The sequence below is a fragment of the Phycodurus eques genome, chromosome 9, assembly GCF_024500275.1.
Source record: "Phycodurus eques isolate BA_2022a chromosome 9, UOR_Pequ_1.1, whole genome shotgun sequence".
In the NCBI taxonomy this organism is placed as follows: Eukaryota; Metazoa; Chordata; class Actinopteri; order Syngnathiformes; family Syngnathidae; genus Phycodurus; species Phycodurus eques.
Genome location: NC_084533.1, coordinates 17277572 through 17298037, shown reverse-complemented (window position 1 = coordinate 17298037; position 20466 = coordinate 17277572). Strand labels below are relative to the sequence as shown.

Here is a 20466-nt window from a genome sequence, read left to right as displayed (position 1 = left end):
CCAGTACGCCTGTGACCCTAGTGAGGATAAGTGGTATGGAAAATGGATGGGTGGATTACAAACTGCAGAGATAAACTTAAAACAGGTCACAATACACATTTTGACCTGTTATGCAGAAAACAGATTGGATGTTAATGGCATAGGACCTTTCAACAAAGTGACAAAACAGTGCACATTGTTTTATTTTATGTTTTTAAGCAAATAATTCCCATCCATGAGTAATCAACTGTATCTCCCAAGACATGTCCCTGTATGATAGCTATAAAAAACAATTTTTTTAAAAGGCATAAAGAAAGTAGGCTGTAATTCTTACAACTTTTTACCAGATTATAGAACAAGCAGGAGGTAAACATCCTGTGATGTGAACATGTGGAACATGTTTGGAGAAGTCAGAAGGATGTACAAATTAATGAGCGAGGGGGAAAAGCATGTCCTTCCCACTGTTTTTATTATTCTCAGGAAGATGCTTCAGGTTATCATAAAAATACAGAAATGATCTCACATTGATTAGAGTAGAAGTAAGAGAATATTGTGAGTTGCACTATTTCTAATATGTTTTAATCTCAAATGAGTGACACCCCTGCCTCACTTGACTGTTTCATCTCATGTTCGCAAATGAGCCTCTGGCATTTACTTACATTCCATAGCACATTACAACCGCTCTATTATTATAGTTCTTACCTCTCTGAAGAACAATCTGTTTGGATAGAAGTGGTTTTAGTTGGCATTGGATGCAAATGTTTGAAGATGTTATTGGCTATACCCAGAAAAAAAACGATGCAAACCTCCTGATAGTGAGGTAGACCACTGAGTGACCCGGGGTTTCTCTCTCTCTCATATATATAATGTATATAAACACACACACACACCCCTATTAGGGGGTGAAACAATTTTTGGAAACTAACGTGGTGAAGTAGCCTGTTCCAAAACTCAAGTTGCCTTTGGTATAATGATATGATGACAGGAAGGCAGGAAAAAAGTAATCTGTTATAGCTTGTTATGCTTTAACATATAGCAACAATGTTTCCCATTGTTTGGTAGGTGGCAGTGTTCCACCCCAATACTATTTTGTGTTCAACACTAATACCAAATATGCTTCTATACTTAATCACCTGTGTAATCCATTACTTCCTCCAATTCCTACCAATATTGCTAATAGGTCATGTACATGACCATAGAGTGTACTCGAGATGAACCCACTGTGGGTTATCCATTCATTCATTCATTAATTCATCTTGCAGATTTTTCAAAATGCTTTTTGGCTGCACCAGCCCATAACAGAGATATTGAAAATAGACAAATGGGCATTGGCTTGTCAAGGGATGGTTGGAGGCCAAAGGTCAAAGACTTGGAAGGGATGCGTCTGTAAAAGCTACTCTTCCATTCTCATTTTTCATCTTTATGTGTGATTAATTCATGTCTGAGATGACACTGAGGGCTTGACATAGACTGCTGTCACACAAAGACCCTACAGTGCACTCGATATTATTCATTGCACAGTCCTATGAGATCACCACAATGCTATGTCTGCCTCACACAAATGTATTCACCGAGAAAGATGCAAGTGGAGTCACTGTATTTCACAGGATAAATGATGCCGCACATGGGAAGGCTAATACTGTATACACCGGACAAACTCACAGGGACACATGAGAAAAGGAACTATTTTGTCTACAGACTGGTTTCTAACTAGACTATTCCTCAGCCTTTGAGCCGGAGTACCCAGAGAAACTCCACGCAAGTCACTGGAAGAACTTAATGACTTAGAGTGTGGCGCAGTTCTCTAGGGCAGCGGTCCCCAATCTATTTTGCATCATGGACCGGTTTCATGTGAAGACATTTTGATGGACCGCCGTAGCCGCTGCACAGCGAGACGAAGACGCCCACAAAACCTGCCACCTTCTCAGCGGTCCCGCTGCACTCAACCCACATTGCCGCCCTGTGAGTGCTGCCGTTTGCGCAGTTTACAATTGTACAATCTAAATGGAAACACCCACCAGACACAGTCACTTTTTAGTTCTGATAAAACTACACTGTACGGTAACATCTTGCAACATATTACTAAGGAAATCCATTAGCTTTACCAATAATTACGTAAGCCTTTGCATAATAACCAGAATTCACTGCAGCCATAAAGACAGTAGTCTGCTCAGGGGAATTCCCTTCATAAACGTTTGGTCTCTCCAATCATCTATGATTTACAGCTACATCTTGATGGGGAAAGAATACATACTGTATATTACACTGCATGTATCAGTTAGAACTTACGTTGTATGTATGAAGCTTACATTTAAAAAGAACAAATAATGATTTGCCCTTAGATGAAATTATTATTATTTTCTATACTGGTATAAAAAATAAGCATACTACATACACTCGGATAGGAGGCTTATAATGAATTTACACTGGGCAGGAACTCCAAACTTAAGGAAAAGTTGACATTTGTATAAAGCACAGGATGACTTTTTATCGTAGCTGTTAATCCTCTGTTGCAAAGTCAGACTCAAAACAATGACTGTTGAATTATGCAAAAACACCAGGACTTTGTTTTGTGAAAATGTAGTTCCCTTCCCTCGAACAAAATGTGTAGTACCATTGCTTGAATGCATGCATAATGGAGTTACAAACTTGCAGCATGGTGACGACAGCAGGGTGCATAATTACGCTCCCTCGCTACCATACTGTATATACAGGTTTGTGTCACCAGTCAGTCATTTTGAGCAAAATTCTCATTTGCATAGATGGAGCAGGAAATCATTATGTTTACAGGGTCAGTATATTACATCTATGCACCATTATCCCGCAGTCTATATTGTCCACAATTTCTTCCATATGCTCCCATGCAGCTTGACAATGGCCTCGATTTATCATGGCTGCTGAGCTACAAAACACACATCTCACCACCACAGCGCTTCTCTTTGGGGACAGCCGCTCCTCTTTCTCACCCACCTGATGCTCCACTACTCAGAGTACATCATTCCATATGACTGCAGAAACCAAAACTTTATGACAAAAGCATGTCTTCAATACAAGGATATTCTATGAAGTTAAAACTGTTCATACCTGTATGTCTACTTTATAAGCTCCATACTGTCTTTGACATAACAAACATTGATCATTAAAAAATGGTATTTAAAGACCGTCTATAGTGAATTCAGAGATTTGTTCGTAAATACACGTTTGAAGATAATTGCTGGAAACGTGCAAAAACCGAGAATTAGCCAGGGCTCTAGACTAACTTTTTGCACTGTTTTTCTTGGGTGTACGAGCACAATAGTTAGGTGCACCCAAATTTCCGACCGTACTGCATTCAACACCGCAGCACAAGTAGATCAAAGCAAACCTGTTTTGCATCAAAATTTGTACTGCCTATCAAAAGTCTGCAGATATTCTTTAAAAGCTGGTTTCTCAACATGTTGAATGGCTGAATCACTTTAGCTATACAGCGAATATGCTATATGGGAGCGTGCGCCATATATGCTGTCACATTTATATTTGCAATTCAATTTATGCCGCTCCGGTTTCTGTAATTGTACAGCTACATGCTAGCTGTCGGAAAACTTAGCTTCGAATATGCTAGCAACTCTCTCTGTCTGACTGCAGCACCTGCTTTTCAAATTTTAAAATTATTCCTCCAATTCTATAGTCTTTACACTGGCTCCCAGTCAGCTTTAGAATAGATTTTAAAGTTCTGCTACTGGTCTATAAATCACTAAATGCTTTAGGTCCTGAATACATGAAAGAAATGCGAATGGACTATAAACCTAGTAGGGCTCTGGGATCGACAGGCTCGGGTCAAATAGTGGAGCAGAGTCCAAAGCAAACATGGTGAAGCAGCATTTAGCTACTATGCTGCACACAAATGGAAAAATTTGCCAACAAAAGTGATTACAGCCCCAAGTGTGAATGTTTTTAAGTCCAGGTTAAAAACTATTTTTTTCTCATGCCTTTTAAATGATATTTCTTGCACTGGGCGCTCTTTTAATTGTACTTTTATTTTTTTTCCCCCTCTTTGTTTTAAATGATCACGGTCTCGCCTGTGTGGAGTTTGAATCTTCTCTCTGTGCCTGCGTGGGTTTTCTCCGGGTTGTTTAACGCAACGTGCAACCAAATTAATCACACTCTAGAGACCTGCTAGGTAGTACTCAATTGTGAAGATATAACATTAAACTGTTGTTCACCATTTCAGTTTTCCTGATTTTTGGGGGTGGATATAACGGGTCCCACTGACGCACTTGAGCCTCGGCATGAGTCACCCCTCCCCTACTATATACGAACTTGAGAGCGAGTGCTACCTGCAGTTAGCTAGCTAGCGATGCCTCCATCCCGAACATGCATCTTCCCTTCGGATAGTACGCTGTCATGGCCACTTTAGATCACCTCATTTTCACACAGCGACAACCCGGTGGGATATATTCCAGTCATTGCAAGCTTTAAGTGGATGTATTCTTGCGACTCAAACGTGTAGTTACTGGATGTGTAGGCAAAAGAGAGGTGCTAGACAAAGTATCAGCTATTATTCCAGTTCAGGGCGTGGTATCAACACATTTTGCGGACATGCCCACAGCATTTAAGAGGGGAGAGAACGGATTGATTTTTCACGATTTCTAAGCCTCTTCAAAAATGGTAGCGTTGACATGCTATTTTATTACATTTAAAAAAAAAATAATTAAAAAAAAAAGACTCTGAAATGTACTCTCGGTAAGTAAAAGGTAACGTTTTTTTCTTTTTCTCAGTTTTTTGTTTTTGTTTTTTTTTTAGAAAATGAAAAAAACCTGAATGAAATATATGTACAGTATTAATAATTTCCTTTCGGGGGTAGAATCACATGATCTGTTCAACTGTGGATTTATGTGATTTTAGCCGAGGTGGCTACTGGCGAGCATTGTGAGAAAATTATGTAGGCAAAAAAAAAAAATTATTATTCTGTGAAAAAAATAAAATAAAAATGACCTGAGCAATATTTTAGGAAGGTGACACTATACACTATCAACTTTGATAACCTGCGCCAACAAAATAGTTATCCTCTTTACGTAGTGGTCGTACTGAGAAGAAGAAAAAAATTAAGTTATATGTTGCAAAAAGTAATGAGCTTATTTTTAAAAGGTAAGAAGTAAAACTACGATTACTACTAGTATCTGTTTTCAAATGTAGGGAGTAAAAATACAGACAAATGGCCATCTCTATAAGTAATAAGTTCACAGCAGCAGTATTTGCCCCATTGAGATGGAAACCAACTCACCAATCGCACTGCTAAATAACATTTAAAAAAAAAATTGTTTTATTATTAATTTTTGTCCTTTCTGAAAATAAGAGTCCTGGAACTGTTACCAAGGATTATTTTCTATCAAAAACTACAATATATAAAATTAATTATCATTCCTTCTAGTTTATAATGCAAACACAGAAGTCATTTAAGAATTACATTTAATGCCCCCAAGGGAACACCAGTCTGTGTCTCCTGCGGTGTTTATGCAAACAAGGCTAAGACGGTCACTCTGAAAAAAATTGCTGGATGTTAAGCTGTTGTGAGAGTGTGTGTGTGGAGAGAGAAGGGGATGACACACGTGAGATTTGTTAGCTGATAACATCCGCTTGCATCGTGTCATTGGAAAGCAAAGCGGTCAATGAATAACAAAGGAAACTAAGACATGAACAGTATGGTAATCGTTGTTTACCTGGCTGGAGGCTTGCAGCGAGTCTTCATGGCTTTACAAGTAGTACAACAATTCGTTGCCATCATGTGTGTACCATTAAAGGTGTTCCTTAAAGTGGAACGCCCAAACAATGAAACAGTTTCGAGTATCAACGAGTCAACCAAAACTTTCCTGGAAAAATATGCCTCCAAAGTAGCTGAAACTATCATCATGCGTCGTCATCTGTTTCATTAGCAAATCTTGTGAGACTTCAAGCTCATCGAGAATGAACTTTAATTAGGTTTGTTTTATATTTGTGATTTTTGTGGTGCCACCACAGAGGGGTACCAGTGACGGAAAAGAGGAAAGTTTTGATGACAATCATAGAACCAGATATGGAACTTCCTGAAACAAAGTACACACACGTACAGTATTCATTTTCCCAAACAGATGCCATGTTGAACATACAATTACCGAAATGGGTTCATATAACACAGCAACCACAAAGTACAGGATGTGTTCTTAGGCTGTTTTAAGCAGGGTACACAGATAGCGATAATCTGGCTAAATTTGAAAACTTTTCACCCTTTGTGATCAAAGTCAGCAAACACCCCATTATTAGCTGTGTCTTCAAGATTCTCCTGAATAATTATCCTGTGGTGTGGGTTTTCCAGGCTAAATCAAACTACAGTAAGGCAAGGGACAGGCATTAGGCAAAGCCTTAAATTTCCATGGTCCTCCAAATGTCTCGTAAAAACTGATTTATAAAGTTGTCTTCACTTTAAAGCAATTAATATTGCGTTAGTCTTACTTTTACTTGGTTAAAAACACATCAAGATGCTTATCTATCACGATCGTTTCGAGTGCTCTGCCGTCCCTTCTCGTACAATGGACTATTCCATCTTCTTACTGTGCATGTGCACACTTAATTCAGGAAGAGGGTACCAAAATAACTTGTTGACATGCGAGGAAAATGAAGCTGAGTTATCCCAGTGCAGAGAGAAGGGGTGAAGCCGAGGGGGGAACAAACAGTTTTTGATCAAAACTCTGAAAGGTTTCAAACCTTTTTCAGAGCCAGCCGCTCTTGCCAGGCGCAGTAGGACTGCCGTAAATGTCAGCCGAGGGGGGTAGAGACAAAGTGGAAAGTGATACGAGTGATGTTTTATCACAAATGTGGGTAAAGCGGTCAAAATAGAATACAATTTTTAAAAAATCACTAAGAATATAAAATGAAGCTCCAAAATTGCTCCAAAAATGAAGCTCCAAAATTGTGAAAAATAGAGACCTTTCAACTGTCGCAAACTGTGGGTGTGTCCGCTGAATGCACTGAAAACACACATGGCTAAAAGTCAGCTGTCACTCAAACACCTTCGTTCAGTATGTGCTCAAATGATCCACAGGCTGAATAGTGTGTGCCCCCTGTGTGTAATAAACAGTTAAGCCCTAAAATGTCTCTTGTGTGGACCCACACTCGACACACGGAGCGAGACGCTGATGAATTACATGACCCCGCCGCTGGTCCGTGAGCTAACTAGGGGGCTAGTGAGATCGCGAATAACATATAATATAAAACACATAACACTTCAAGGGAAGATGCTTTTTTTGTAGGCAAAGCTTGATAGCTAACTGCAGGCTTTGTAGTGGTAGAAATGAGATGAGTTATTATTACTAAATAACTTAAAAAAACTTCGGCCTGATGAGCCACTGATGGAATGAAGGTGCTCAGTACTTACACATTGGGGGAGGGGCAACTCATGCTAGAAAGTCCAAATGTGTACCTGGGCTTTGTTTTGGCCAGGCCAAAATCCGGAAAACTGAAAAGGTGAAAAAGAGTTTCAAATCTCTTAATTCACTTTACAGGGTCTTTAATGTTCTTATCAATTACAGCAGTGATTCTTAAAGTGTGGTATGAGTACCACTGGTGGAAGGTGGGGCTCCCTTACGTCACGTGAAAGAATCACTGCCCAAGTACAGTTCAGTTTTACTTAACTTTGAAACATTCAGATTTAATCTTAACTATTTGTCTGTAAACATTTAGGTATGATGTTTATTGAAAATATATGTGCAATAAAGGCTGACGCGAGCAACAGCTCATTTCTTATTAAATATACCGTGCTTGGATAAATATACTCTTTTATACTCCTTCGTCCATTCATCCAACAACTGAATAGCATTAAATGTGTTGAGATAATTCACTTGTTAGATAATAATCCTCGAGGATTTTCTAGACTTTATCTCGTTCGCAACTTTTATCTTTTTAGTTGATGATAAAAATAATCATAATAATAATACTCCAAATTTTTACAGTATAGGGATGTGTAAGGGCCCGTGAACCCATGGGTTTGCCTTTGGGCCCTCAAACGACAAAATACGACCGCCTCCTCCCCGAAAACACACTTACACGTTTTGCATTGCTAGCTGCCTGTTAACACTGAGCACATAATTATTTGTATACAATTAACTGGTGATGGTAACCCAATACCAAACAAATTGACCGTATCACACCTCAAAGCTCATGTCCATCCACACCCATCACATCATATTTCACTTGACTCAACATGAGTCAACCAAGAGATGCATAAAACATGTCTTCTGTTATTGCTTTGCCTCACACGCCCACTTGACAAGATGACAACTTCAAATCAGTTTGGAACTCACATTTGGTGCCGTTTGAGGTCATCGCGCAGGTGACGATGCCGCCCGCATCGGAGTTTATGGACTCTAAGAGCGCCAGAGTAATTGAGAGCGGACGGGCTCCTGTCCTGATCTTGTTTCAGCACAAGTCGCTCCGTCGCTGCATTTACGAGTTACACCGAAGTCGGCAAGGAACTTTCAGGCAGGGCGCTTTGCTACTCCGCTCGGTCCTAGCACCTGCTAATTTCCTCGCCTCAAATTATTCACGTTGCGTTGAACAAAGGTTGGCTACAAATGCATTACTATCGATCATGTAAGGCCTTTGGGACATGCTTGCATTTGTACAATAAAATACAATTACAGCTCATAATTTTAGTTCAAAATGTCAAAATGTTTAAGATGGTCAAAATTAAAATGTTACAATTCAATTTATAATAATAATAATATGTAATTGGAACAACAATTTATTCTAAACAAAAGACACAACAAACAAACAAAAATTAAAAATAACTTTTTTATAATTTTCGTTTGTTTCATTTTAGTTCGTTTCATTTATTAATTATTAATAAATGAAACAGTATTTATTTTGTAAAGCAGTTCAAAATATTAAATGTATGTTTTATTTTACTATGTATAATACATTTATTAACTTATTATTTCAAGAGATGCAATAAAAACTGAAAATATACACAAAGAGAGAAAGGGGGAATTATGAGTTTAATTTTAGTGACAAAATCCAAAATAACAGCGTTCAAAGGCAAAACGTCAACAACCCTGGATCTTAAGCAACATGTGAAAATCCTTGCAAAGCAGTTCTTTGTTACTTATCAAAACCCCTGTATACTAGCTACAAAATTATTGGATCATCATTTTGGATCTCGTTTGAATGGCCACTGTCCTCAACACTCTGTTGCAATGAACTAGAAAACAACAATAACAATAACATTGTTTCTGTGGCTTGTCTTCTGTTATCAGTTAAATGTAATGAACATTCTCAAACATTACAACACAGTCTATGCATTGTCATTCATTTTGAATAGTGTAACTATTACATCAATGTCTACAGCTAATCTGTATTTGCACACTTTGGTTTTTCATGTTTAAGTCATGTAAGTTTAGACGTACTTCTCGTTGCTCATTGCTTCTTATTATCAGTCAGTATAAAGGAACACAGTAATTTGAGTAAGAGTGCAAAATCAGGGGGAAGTGAAGATAATGCAAAAAAAAAAAAAAGCAAACTGCATTCTAGCGCTCATCCATTCTGATCATGTATCATTCACACTAATAAAGTGACGTAAATGATATACTGCAACTACATTCTACTTATTCAGATTGCTGGTGCTGCACACTCATAAAATATATGAAGAAAGCATAACAAATAAGGCAAAGCCAAAATCCTCCTCATAGTATAAAAGTTGGGCAGCTCTGTTTTTTGTTTGTGTATATGGTGCAGACGTGCGTTCCTTAATCCTTTACAATAAAGAAAAGCACAAGATGGTATCTGTAACTTACAAGCCTGTATTGCTTTCACACCACTCCAGCACGTGAACACACAAGCACTGTTTCTGTGCATAAATGTCTCTGAATCCCACAACTCTGTGCTGGTGTGCCCACAATTTGGTCGGTTGCTTGAGGAGATCTAGAACAGGTTCTCAGTCATGGCAGTGAAACGGTGCAGACATCTCCATAGTTTTCAGTTTCTCTCTAGATGTATGGCAGTATTTAACAGATGTCCGCACGCTATTAAAAGAGTCGGGCCTGTTTCTTCAGCTCGTTCCTCTTCCATAAAGCCAACCTGTCGAAATCCTCAATGGTCATGCCAAACACTTGGACAAACTCCTCCGGGGACAGGTGACGCTGGGAGAGGGGGGGAAAGTGTCCTTTTAACATGTATCGCCTATTCCACTTTCTCATGTAAAATTTCTACATTATCATTTTTATCTGGACGAGCAACAATTTAGTGAGACAGTAAAAGCGGAATGTACACACTCCAATGTTTATGCTTCATTGATGCAATGTGACTTTCATCCTTGCTCCTTCTGCACATGTGTTTGTCACACATCATCAGAGTAAATGTTGTAGTAAATGTATTGTTCCTGGTTCCTGGTCTTTCTATTATTTAGTTACCTTTCTGTTAAAATGTCACTTAAAACATCTTGTACATCTAATAAAAGTGGTGATGGTGAAACAAAAAAATGTCACAAAAAAATAAATGATGTTAAATGATGACAGATTGTGGTTGATCTTAAAGTTTCCACTACTTTCTCATAATTTACCTCCAGTCTGGCTCTCTCGACATCTTTGGGAAGCCTGTTCCTCCCTCTGGTGGTGACAATGAGAGCTTCATAGGGGTAAATCTGTATGGAAATTCAAATGTGCCTACATCAGCTCTCTTACCTTCATTAACACTTGAAATTTCTACAACACCTGAATAGAAAAATATCTATAACCCTTACCTTGTATTCCGCTGTAATTCAAATGAAGGATAGTTAAGTCAGTGCAATGGATAGCACTCAAATCACTTGTTTAAATAAATAACATTAACATACTTTAAATGTACAGTGTGTACACCTACCTCTGCTTCCCCAGTTGACTTCACTGCTACTGTCGTACTGGTACTGGTAGCAGTCAGCACTCTGAGGCTAAAGTTAGTTAAAAGCAAAGTTACAGTAAGTCAGTGTAATAAGTATGTTTTGCACTTAAATAAGGTAATCTATTAATGGTCCCCAGAGGCGAAATTCTGGTGTTACAGCAGCTTGTTTAAAGAATGAATAACAATAAAGAAATTGAATAAAAATACATACACAGAAACTGTTAAATACAACAACTTCACCATATACAACTGACATTTAGTCAATGATGAGTCTATTGATTGAGGTTGGTGGGGAGGGGAACGTAATGATTATTTGTGGCCCACACTGCTGCTGTACGGTCTGATGGTGATGGGCACAAAGGAGCTCCTGAAGCACTCAGTTCTGTTCAAAGGTGACATGATGCACCGACTAAACGAGCTGTCCATCTGCTACAGAGAGGGTGACAGGAGTTGTCTGATACAGCCCTGATTTTGTCCTTAATCCTACTCTCTGCCATGGTGTCTGTTACCCAACTCCAGACAAACCACAGAGTGGACCTTCCTCACCACCTTGTTGAGCCTGTTGTTTTCACAGGGCTTGATGTTGCCCCACCAGCGCAACACCACAAAGAAGAGCCCAATGGCCACCAAATCAAATACTACATACAAATACCAAATATTGCACATTCCCAGGAAAATGCTTTGTCTGATTCACTCTCACCCTTTGTATGCCATTGCGTCCATAACCTGGAAGTGAGGCAGACTTGCACACAAAATCTAAAAAAAAAAAAAAAAAAAACATGCAAAGGAAAAAGTATTAGTGTAGTGCATTTTTTCCACGTCTGAAACATAAAATCTGCAAAGTTCAGATGTTTTACACCCTAAAAATAAAGATGGATATACAGTATAACATCAGTGGCACACTAGTACCACAAGATGGCGCTCACTACTAACAGAATTTCAAGATGATGGGAGTACTGAACATTATTTGTGTTATCTGAAATCCCAACATTTCTACATGAAGTCAATTATACACTTTAAAACAGTTGATATTAAAATGAATGTAAAACTTGCAAAGCGCTGTGCGTTCATATTACTAATCAAATAATCTACTCACCGCTATCAGTGCTGTATTGGGATCGAGCTGCGAAAGGCAAACGAAGAGAACACCATTAAAAGTTCTATTTACATGTCAATGAAAAATGTAAAAGCTTAATGACAAGTAGGATTCTTTTTTTTTTTATGTGTGGGAGGATTACACAGCATCACAGGTACAATATGGAAGAAAGAGGCCCAATAAAGACAGGAATCAAACACAGACATTTTAATTGCTCACTATGGTTTTGTGTCTTTGTTGCCTTACAGCGATAACCAACAGAGTGCTGTTGAGTTGTGTCCCCTCCCATTTGAGAAAGAGCTTTAATGAGAGATCTTACTGCTCATGAATAAATCAGGATATGGGACACCAGCTGTGCACAGGAACGAGTGAGTTCCATACACACATGGATGGATGCATGCATATAGAGAGCGATGGAGAACAGAATGTAGAGAACCATGTCTAGGGAGAAGTAGGAGGAGGACGAGAAGAAAACAGGAAGTAGCATGCAAAGCAAAGAGGGAGATGACAAAAGCGATGGAGCGTGCAAGTGAAAAGAAGCACTTGAAAAAAGGGGAGCAGATGATGACAAGCTGCTGTGCTAATGTCAGGGGCTCAACGTGCTGCATGCACAATGATGCTTTGGGAGTTTTGGCACATCTGGCACTTGTGCACACCTGGTTGAACCTCGGTTGTTAATGACAGACCAGTGTGGTCACATAAAGTCCAAACAATGACACAGTAAGTCTGCCTGTCTGCCTGCTGCTGAAGACCAGCCACAACGTCGACAGCAACTGTTCACCCTCTTTCCATCTCAATAAACCTCCCCCAACACCACGGTAACCAGAACCTGATCCTGACCTGCACCCACAACCCCAGCACCATCACCCCAAAGGCAAATGACAACTCAGTCTAAGACTTGTAAAACAATGCTTGTGGGTAGGCATGGGCCCATTACTGATTCCAAGGTACACAGCAGTTTTAAAAAGTTACAGTTTCAAAACCACTGAGAATTTACATTAGCGGTATTAGCTTTTTTTAAGGGGTGGGGGGGTCGTCAGGGCAGACAAAGTGCATTTTAAACTATAGCTGTCAGAAGTACTGACACTTTACCGGTCGATAAAACAGAGCGTAAATCTTAGGCCACCATTAGACTGATTGTATAATGATCATATTTAACTGGAATGTTACTCTTTAGCGCACAAACCTCCACCAAGGCTAAATGGTTGATGAAAGTGTGCTTCTCCAGCTGTTTGTTACATTGGTTCATGAAGACTGCCATTATGATTGTGAGAGAGGATATTTCTATTCAGGGGCGCTGTAAAGGGGTTAAAAGTAAAGATGCCCATTATTGTAAATAATATTTTCTAATCTAATTTGCGGCAATGGTGTCGAGGGGCCCAAAGTGAGATTTTTTTGGACAGCACTTCAAATTCCTGGCGGTACCCCTGGGTCTATTGATGTGAAAAAACTTTACCCAATTCTAAAATAATGGGTTCCATGCACCACTGCTGAAGAAATTGCTCATGTATTTTTGGTGCAATTCTGCTAACTCTAGCTGTCCCCCTGTATACTGTTTTACAAGTATAACAACAAAGCTAGTGGTGGTTTAAGACCTACGCATGGTACTGGAACAAATTTGTAGAGTGGTGCAAAAGGGAGCAGGGTGCTTGCTTACATCCGTTGATAGTGTTGTTGTAAGCCGTGGAGCTGTAGCCTGCAGTGTTGAGGGTTTCTTTGCTCCCACTACGAGAATTCCTTGCACTGCCCCAGGGGTCGTTGTCATAGGAACCAGATCTGGCTTTCATCTCCTCCTTTAGGATCATCCTCCCTATGCCACTTCCAATCTGAGACAGAGGTACAGTCAAAAAAGGGGTGAAACATAAGAGATATTTGATGTACAGAGCACAAGCAGTGTGAGAGGAGCAAACAAGGAGGATAGTTTAGGTACCATAAGACATGCATTATTTATGGTGTTTCTGACACCATGTTGAAGTAAGGGGGGGATAATGAAGCTCTTACTCTTTGAAGACTGTGACTCCAACTCTCTTCATCTCCCCCTGTCGAGAACCGTCTCCTTGGTACACGATAGGCTAAGCAGAAATAAGGATAAAAGACATTCCGTCATGAGTGAACTTGGACTCAAGTATACTCTGATGACTTCGGTTCTGTGGAGACAGTAAACCATATGGAGTGATGAAACGAGTCTGCCCTACCCCTGGGGGAGCTGCTGTACGGGTAGTAGTCACACTCAGTGTATGGCTCAGGAGAGTAGGTAGACAGTCTGGAGGATCTCAGGATATCCTCACTGGTCCTACTTTTGGTTGCTGCGTTCAAATGATTGTCTGCAAAAAAGGGATGTATTTAGGAGAGAAAGGCAAAGCAGACATAAAAACATATGTACCTGCTTGTACACCAATCAAACCCGATATTCCGGTCTCTCAAATGTTTAAATAGCCATCATTCTAAATTAGTGAGTATGCCCAGCCCTTATTAGTCATCTGCAATGTGCTTACTTCTCTGCTTTTGCTGTTTTAAATATTCAAACACCTGCTGAGAAATGGTGCTGTTGGCAGCGCTGCCATAAAAAACAGACTGAAAAGAGATGTGTCACAGTGTTTTATGCTGAGATGAACAGGATTTCTACAAAATTAATTATCCCCTGATTCATACCGGAAAATTCCCTTTCAGCTTCACAATATCTGAGATGTACGGGCATATGGCTTTAAAAAAAAAAAGGTTAAATATTAGTGACTAATGCATTATGTGGCATTATCTGTTTTCACATTCACTCCTGTCAGTGAATTGCCAGGACCTGTAGATGGGCTCCGTAAATCAGCAGTGAAACACGCAGAATAAATTCGTCTATGTCCTAGTTTAGAGGGTGCACTTTTGAGGACCCAACATAGGGAGGAAACAACTCACATAGACAAGATTTTGGTAGAATTCCTGCTTGTATTGTCTAAAAAAAAGGTTGAAGAAATCTGACTAACCACGCCCCTTAGGTTTACATGTTCTTGTCAAAACAAAAGAAGCGAACGCTTTGCTTTGGCTCAGGGTTGCGCAAACACCTGTTAATAGAGTACCCCATTGGGCTTTAAAGCTACATTCTGACAATGTGGTTCCACCATTCTTTTTTTTCCTTCCAAGTGGCACCATTCTGATATACGGTATATCATTGTAACGAAAAGGCACAGGTACAGATATACTTATATCTAAACCGGGCTTCTTTCAAAAGTAAATCGGATACCTGCTAATGTGACACTTGAAATATACATATGATGTAAATAATGGAATTATAATTTAATTTGGGTGATTAGCCCTGCTGTGTAAAATTAATATTTTAGAAAATACTTGATCACAGAACCTCTAGGTAATTGAAGCTTACTTGGAAGGAAAATTGTTTATGAACACAAAAATGTTCACCAAGAGTTCATTTTTCCTTCACAGCCACAGTCACTTTTCTGTACTTTTTTTAGATCAATGTTTGAGCCAACGGCAAGAAAACAAGATCTTTTAACCTGAGTTCATTAATGTTCCAGCCTGAGGCAGGCATTCATTTCATGAATGTGAGGCAATCACATTGATGCCACTCTGCACAAAAGCACAGTCAATGGAAGTCAATGGGTTTGACATGCAGCACAATGTCAGATGGATCGTTGCTCGGTCTGTTAGCCATTAACCATGCCGGCCCTGATCCATGTTGCATTGAATTCCAATCCACACAATGCATGACACCAGCGACGGACATTGTTATCTTCAGGACACACACTTTCCACTTGCCTGACACCACATACACAAGTACACAAGTATGTTCACAGCAAAGTTGTGTAGACTGTACAGTGCTGACATGGAGTTCCCAAAACAAGAAGAGAGACACAGACATGAATATAATCCATGGACTGAGTGGTACAGCAAGTACAAGGGAGCTTACTTACAGTGGCAAGGTCACCGGGTTAAATGGAGCAGGATGTGGAGGGGAGTGAATAATGTGATTGGATGCAAGAAAAAAAGAGGTGAAAAGAAAAGCGAAATGTTATTGGAGCACCCCTGTGGGAGATTTTACCACCCATACAGAAAATAAAGTCAAAAGATATTTCCATAGGCTCGATGTGGTTCTAGCCCGCAGAAAGCTGACTTATATAATATAAAATAAAATAAAATAAACACGTTCATTAAATAGTACATAACAGGCCTGTAATCCAAAGTCATGCAACTGTTGTAGATTAGGTCTTACTTTTCAAATTTCATTTAGGTTAGGTAGCTACTTAATTGATTGGAAACTCTGGTTTCTGCGAGAAAAGATTACAGAACTGTTGTGCAATTAGCATTATTTACATGGACAGATGTGTTTGTACACAGGCTGACACAATTGACTAAATTACCACAAAAGCTACATGCACAACAACAAACACTAAAATGAAGGACATTTGCTAAAAGACTACGTTTAAAATAACTGTGTACATGTTTAGGTTTGACTTGTAAAAAAAAAAGCAAGCATACAGTTGCATCTTGTGTTCAGAGACAAAGTATTAAAATACAGCAGTTTCCGGTAGATTTCTGCTAAATAGTTGGAAATAGTGATGCACTGAATTTTTGGCCATGGAAACTTTTCGGTTAAAAATCACCAAAAAGTGCATTTTTGGTTTTCAGTCAATATACTTTTGTCACTGAAACAGGATGTTGATAATGCAAGAAATAAGCCCACACTTCTCAGGAAAAGCTCGGAGGGGCAACCGACAAGGTGCCGTGCTCTGTGGGTAACTCAGTTGGGGTTGGGTTCATTAGGGTTGTATCATATCATAATATTAAAAAGACATGCTACCAGTGAGCACAGTTGAAAATAAGGGATTGAAGTGGATGAGTAAAGTAATGAACCCTCGTTACCAATTCCCCAGGCGTCAACTGGAATTGAAAAACTTGAAAACTTTTGCATGGTCAGATTATACGTTTATGAATGTACAGTATACTTTTTTTTTGTCTTACACAGTTGTACAATGTTCCATGTAATTTTCAACTTTTGAAAATAAATATTTAAATCAAAGGTTAAGAGTAACAGGGAACATTTAAGATAGTGATTTGTTTCATATCATGATATACTGTGTATCAATACCGCCTGATATTAAAACAAATATTGAGGTTTTAAGGGAGGTTAGTACGCAGTTATAGCCATAAATGCAATTTTACTAATAATTGACATAATAATTCCTTTTGGTGTTTCGGTTTTCAGCCTTGGTTTCCTCATTTTCTGTGTTGGCCAAGAATTTTCCTTGCGGTGCATCATTAGTTGCGAACATTCTTTGTAGAATCATAACAATCTCTACATTGATTGGCTACTATTCAGTTAGAACACAATTTTTTGTGCATCCCACACACTAAAAACGGTGATGGTTGAGCAAATTTGACTCCATCCATAGACTGTTGCAAAACTTTAAGTATTTGGCCACTAATAAATGAAGCAAGTCTTGTGCTATCAGTATTTGCTAGCGAGGCTTTGTTTTTTTGTATTGCTGTATTTGAAATTACAATAATTGGAATGTAAATACTAATCAATAGTTGGTCCTGAGGGGCTCTTGAAAGATATCAATAGATCAGTAATAACTTTGTTGTCAAAGCACAGCATGACTACACTGACAAGAGGACAGGCAGGCTAAGGCAGGGCTAACTGCACTGTACCCGTTCTCTTATAGATGGGAGGCTTCCTGTAGATGTTGGGCTCCCCTGTGGCTGAGGAGAGAAAGAGGAGATGGAAAATTGAAACACAGTGGCATAAAAGAGGTAACGGTTGAGGATGTGAGTTGATTTTGGAACAATGAGATGAGAAGAAGAAGAGAGGTTGTGAAGGAAGACAAAATAAGGTCAAGTATGCAGTATGAGAGGAAGAATAGGCCAAAAGGGATTATGTTTTGAATAAGAACGAGTCTTTGTTACACATTGTTCCGATCCTGTCACTCTAAAGGAACCTAAAGTTATCTCTCAGAGTGATTCGTGAATTGTGAATCCTCCTACCTGGTACATGAAAATGTTTTGGGGGCTGGATGAGGGTTGGTGTGTTGGACCGCCCCTCTTGGCCGTAGTAAGGTGAGCTCCTGCCACTCTCAGATCCTGCAGTCAATCACAGCAAAGCGAAGTTAAATATGGGGGTCCCAAAATAAAAAAAAATAAAAATCACTGAAGTGCTGATGAGCATATATATAAATATATATATATATATACACATATACATATATATATATATATATATATATATATAGACAATAATTTTTGAGAAATTGAAAAATACACCTCAAGTTGCACAAGAGAAACCCTGTCATGACTGATGTTGCACTTGACGTCAACATGTTATGTCAGACCTCACAAACAAAGAATCAATTGCTCATTCAGCTTTTTCTTTGGCTTATTGAAATGTTTTTTGTGGTAGAATAACATTACGGAATTTGCATTCACACTGACTTCACTATCAATTTTTAAATGCTTACCAGGGTAACCAAAGTGCTGCGGAGAGCGAGGCATGATAGGTGACATGCCTTGACGACTGTAGGTAGGAGAGTCAATGTAACTTAGACTGGAGCATCGCCTCTGCTTCATGTCCAGGCAGTCGTAGTCCTTGACAGATGAGAGGTGGAAAGAGAACAAGAGGACAAAATTAAAACACTGCAGTGCTTTCAAATGATCTTAAATGTTCTTCCTGTAACAGTGAACGGAATGCCTACCTGAGAATAAGGAGAAAGTGTCCCAAGTGACTGTAGAATCAAAGAAGGCAGACATGTTATTTAGAATACAAAAACATAGGAATGCATCAACGTAATATAGACTATTATGGATTGTGCTGCCCCTTTGCAGGCTTCCATGAATCTGCTCATCAGAACTAAGCAGCTTTTTCAGCCAAGATGAGATGATTAGTTTAAAACAGAGGGCGAACTTGCTGCTATTATGAGTGATATACAGTCAGCAATATATACAAATTCATTGGACACTGGATAAACAGGACAGTGAATCCCATTTAAATACATCATATGTGGCCATTTTGTAATTTGAAATTGTTTGTTTAATTGATTTATTCATGGGTCATCCATCCATCCATCCATTTTCTGAGCCGGTTCTCCTCACTAGGCTCGCGGGCGTGCTGGAGCCTATCCCAGCTATCATTGGGCAGGAGGCGGGGTACACCCTGAACTGGTTGCCAGCCAATCGCAGGGCACATACAAACAAACAACCATTCGCACTCACATTCACACCTATGGGCAATTTAGAGTTGTCAATTAACCTACCATGCATGTTTTTGGGATGTGGGAGGAAACTGCCACGCAGGCATGGGGAGAACATGCAAACTCCACACAGGCGGGGCCGGGGATTGAACCCAGGTCCTCAGAACTGTGAGGCAGACGCTCTAACCAGTCGTTCACTGTGCCGCCTTCATGGGTCATATACCCCTAATAAAAATACAACGTGTAAAGAGATAAGCAGCTCACAAGCATTTTTACTGTTTTTACTCTACGATATTTTTACTTTCTGAAAAACTAAAATTTTCTCCTTAGAATACAGACCAGTGCCACATTTGGCCTGGTGTGTGTAGCAGTTGTACCTCCCCATAGCTGTAAGTCATGTCTAGCCTGTCATCAGAGGTGTATCTCTGGTAGGGCTGATATGAGGAGCATATGAGGTCTGGCTGCTGGACTTCATATATGGCCTTGATCTGTGGGAGGGCAGCTAGGTCCTTATAATCTAGGAACTCATTCGCCAATCTGGCCTGGAGAGAGGACAGACACACAGACAACCACCAACACAGACACAACAGCAACCACATGAACGACACCCAGAAACAGCAGTATGGAAGATCCACTAGTGATGGCGAACAGAACATGCAGCAGTGAAGAACTGCGAGGAAACAAACACACAAATGCCTGTGTGAGCGTATAATGTGTGTGTGTGTGTAGGTGTGTGTGTGTATGCGTGTGTGTGTGTGTGTGTGTGTGTGTGTGTGTGTGTGTGTGTGTGTGTGTGTGTGTGAAAAGCATCAAAAGTACACTGAGGCTGAACGGTCTGACAGTTGTTGACCTTCAGGAGGAAAGACAGCTAGACAGTGGGAGGGGCAGAGGAAATAACATGGATGGCAAGTGTGCTTACACTGCATTGTCCCTCATCCATCACCTTAACCACAAAGGTCATTGATTAAGAGATGAGGGGCAAGCAGGAGCAGAGAACAGTGACTCCCACTTGCATGCAGAAACCACACGTTAACACTGACAACACAGCAACACTCAGCAGTCCACCGTGCAGTTTGCATGACTAAAGCAGTATATAAATGAAATTCTGGAAGACAGAATGACATCCATCACTGTTTACTGACTGAGCAGCCATGACATTATGACCACACCAATATAACCACAATATAATGATATCCAATAAAAAGCTGTGTCAAATATTTTGCCTATATAAAGGCAACAATAATCAATTAAGATCAATTTCAAAATATGTTTATTGTTGTGATTGTAGTTGCAGTGGTGTAGATCTGTACCACATCATGT

The 20466-nt window shown here is 39.6% G+C and overlaps 2 protein-coding genes across 10 annotated transcripts in view; both read right to left on the bottom strand.

Moving 5' to 3' along the window:
- afap1l1a (actin filament associated protein 1-like 1a) overlaps positions 1-8434 on the bottom strand; it is a 33420-nt gene extending 24986 nt beyond the window's left edge. The window contains exons 1-2 of one of the 2 annotated variants that reach the window (XM_061685488.1): positions 8295-8434; positions 7370-7450 (exon numbers count right to left, since the gene is read on the bottom strand). In XM_061685488.1, coding sequence (XP_061541472.1) covers positions 7370-7373 — 4 coding nt within the window. In that variant the 5' untranslated portion in view covers positions 7374-7450; positions 8295-8434. The remainder of the gene's footprint in view (positions 1-7369; positions 7451-8294) is intronic. The other variant, XM_061685487.1, reaches the window with a different exon arrangement.
- Positions 8435-8969: 535 nt separating this feature from the next.
- ablim3 (actin binding LIM protein family, member 3) overlaps positions 8970-20466 on the bottom strand; it is a 53624-nt gene continuing 42127 nt past the window's right edge. For 2 of the 8 annotated variants that reach the window (XM_061685586.1, XM_061685590.1), the window contains 14 exons: positions 19524-19688; positions 18652-18681; positions 18418-18544; positions 17948-18043; positions 17615-17665; positions 14155-14283; positions 13961-14031; positions 13617-13785; positions 11960-11986; positions 11564-11619; positions 10846-10912; positions 10727-10737; positions 10547-10627; positions 8970-10127 (listed from right to left, as the gene is read on the bottom strand). In XM_061685586.1, the coding sequence (XP_061541570.1) occupies positions 10014-10127; positions 10547-10627; positions 10727-10737; positions 10846-10912; positions 11564-11619; positions 11960-11986; positions 13617-13785; positions 13961-14031; positions 14155-14283; positions 17615-17665; positions 17948-18043; positions 18418-18544; positions 18652-18681; positions 19524-19688 (1194 nt within the window). In that variant the 3' untranslated portion in view covers positions 8970-10013. The remainder of the gene's footprint in view (positions 10128-10546; positions 10628-10726; positions 10738-10845; positions 10913-11563; positions 11620-11959; positions 11987-13616; positions 13786-13960; positions 14032-14154; positions 14284-17614; positions 17666-17947; positions 18044-18417; positions 18545-18651; positions 18682-19523; positions 19689-20466) is intronic. The other 6 variants (XM_061685587.1, XM_061685591.1, XM_061685588.1 and 3 more) reach the window with 5 other exon arrangements.